The sequence below is a fragment of the Trichosurus vulpecula genome, chromosome 4, assembly GCF_011100635.1.
Source record: "Trichosurus vulpecula isolate mTriVul1 chromosome 4, mTriVul1.pri, whole genome shotgun sequence".
NCBI classification, from domain to species: Eukaryota; Metazoa; Chordata; class Mammalia; order Diprotodontia; family Phalangeridae; genus Trichosurus; species Trichosurus vulpecula.
This window is the reverse complement of record NC_050576.1, coordinates 170,379,405-170,381,887: the sequence shown is the minus strand read 5'-3', so window position 1 is coordinate 170,381,887 and position 2,483 is coordinate 170,379,405. Positions and strand designations below refer to the sequence as shown.

The 2,483-nt window shown below is 48.4% G+C and overlaps 1 protein-coding gene across 1 annotated transcript; it reads right to left on the bottom strand.

Annotated features, from left to right (window-relative positions):
- Positions 1 to 208: 208 nt before the first annotated feature.
- On the bottom strand, positions 209 to 2,483 carry LOC118846922 (uncharacterized protein C17orf47-like). Its single transcript, XM_036755596.1, has 2 exons — positions 899 to 2,483; positions 209 to 300 (listed from the first exon to the last, which is right to left on the bottom strand). Exons 1-2 carry the CDS (start codon positions 2,481 to 2,483, stop codon positions 209 to 211), a joined length of 1,677 nt encoding a protein of 558 aa, XP_036611491.1.

Below are 2,483 nucleotides of genomic sequence, written 5' to 3'. Positions count from 1 at the left end.
CTGCCAAGATTCACTTCATCTTAACAGAGGACTCTTGAGGATAAAAAGCCTTGGATCAAATTTGGGTCACCATGGCAGGTAGGTACGGACCGTCACATAGGAGCCACCTTGTTATACTTTAAATGGCTCACTGAAATAATAAGTCACATCCAGCAAATGTGGAACGTCCCAGTGGAAGCTGGTAAACCAATCACTCCTCCCACACTCATCACCACCCCCACTTCCAAATGACATAAATGGGGCAAAAACACAAACCTTTCAACCACCAGATGACCCGATTAAGCATCTCATCAGTAACATCTGAAAGCAACAGAAAAAAAAATCATTGCTTTTCTTCCAGCACCAGATGGTAATCCCCACAACCATTCCAGTCCCCTTCACTTGGCCCAATGGATTCTGCCCAAGTGTTACCTTTATCGACCAAAGATACACAAAGGAAGGTAACTACATTTGAGAGGGCTCATCCATATCCTTCCATTTTAATACATCAAGCCCCACCCCCTTGCCTTTTCCATCTTATCTTCAAGAACATCCACTTGGAAGACCTGATTTTCTATAATACCCTCAGCCTACCTCCAGCTCAGTCCCCAATCTCTAACTTTGGAAACCACATTCTAAGACCAGACTCAGTATTTTAAATCACTAGGTATTTCCTCCAGACCCAGAGAATGAGGGATGGAGGTGGAGCCAGTGTCCTTGGAAGAAATTGGCTTCTCTCTCAACCAACTCTGAAACAAATCCAAGAGGTCACAAGAGTGACTAGGTGCTCATGTTGGCACCAGTGTAGTACTGACAGCCTTGGAAGAAGGCAGCCCACCCACTGTAATCTGCTCCCACCCATCAGTGTCCCATCTCACTAAATCGGGACTGCACCTAGGCAGACTTCTTCAAAACATACCCAGGAAGAAAGCACTAAACCTTTGAATGGTTCCATCCTCCATGCACTCAGGTGATTCCAAGGGCTGCAAAGCAGACTTCAGAAAATCCCTTGAACACACTCTACTCAAAGGGCTATGTGGAGATTGTGGTTCAGGAGAAGTTGCCTTCTCACTCTGTATGATTAACTCTTCACAGTAAGCTGAGGCTATCGCTATCTGGGACATGAAAAGGTCTAGGTGAGATGCCCTATTTTCTGACTGTGTTAAGGCTCTCTCATTCTTTGGAGGCTCAGGAGGTTCTGGGTGGAATAAGATCCACCATGAAGACTCAGGACCATACTTTGGTAAGGACCTGGGTGGTAAAGGACGAGGGATCAATTCTGGCTCTGTAACAGTAACAGCCTTCGTTGGGACTTCAGAAGATGGTGGCTTAGCAGAAGAACTTAAAATTGGTGGTTTGTGGGAAGGTTCACTTGGTTGCCAGGAAGGACTTGGAGAAGATGACTCTGACTCTGTTAAGATGGTGACCCGGCGTGGCTCACGCCCCGAACGAGTAGAGGTCTTGATAGCTGTCTCTGCCTCTTGGGTCAGTGCGACCCTGGTAGGAGATGGAACCTGCCTCTGGACTGTCTCAACTTCTGATCGACCTATGACTTTTTGTGAGTGATCAGCATCCTTACGGAATGACACCTTAACAGCTGACTCTACTTCTAAAGATCCCAAGTTTCTGTGGGATCCCTTAGTTTCTGCATGGATTGTGCTTCGGGAACCTGCCTGAGATTCTTGCACAGACACAATCCTTGGGGTTGGTTTGGTCTCCAGAGCAGTATGGGTTGGATCTGAGGAGGGTGGTTTCCTCAAGAGAGGTTTGCCCTCAGAATAGACCACATTTTTTTTTATATCAGTCTGAGTGGATTCATCCTTTGGGTTAACTGAACGCCTTCGAGGGCTTCGGACCCCTTGGGGGTTTGTAACCTTGGAGGGCGGTGGTTCCACATCCCATTGAGAGCTTGGTACAGCCGATTCCTTCTGATTCGAGGATGGTGCCCGGGAAGTGACTTTGGCATCTGAGGGAAGTACATTCCGATGGCTCTCATGCCCTGGGGCAGCCACATTTTTATGTATTTGATCCTGTGTTGGTGGACTTTGGGTCCTATGTGTGCCACCATGGGAAGTACCATCAGATTTCATCTGTGCTCTCCCTAGTGGGGCCAGCAAGTTAGCATGGGAAACTGAGCTGTGATCATGTTTGCGTTGAGGTGAGCCATGACGGATTGCTTCAGCCTTTAGGTGGCCTTGGCTGTGAGAACCAGATTCATGCCCTTGGGGAGAGGAAGTTCGTGAGAAATCAAGCCCATACTGGGGGGAAGCAGATCGAGGGGCATCTGCCCCTCTTTGGGAGGCAGCAGTTTGACGACTTTCCATTCCACGTTGGGGGGAAACACTCTGGGACAAATCTGCACTTCTGTGGCTGGCAGAAGGGCCTCGATGGGGACTCATACTATGGTTGACCTCAGGCCCTCGCTGCATAGGAGCAGAAACTTTAAGCGGGGCTTTAGTCATCTTGGCTGTCTGAGACATGGAGCCTTTTTGGGTAGAGCCCAT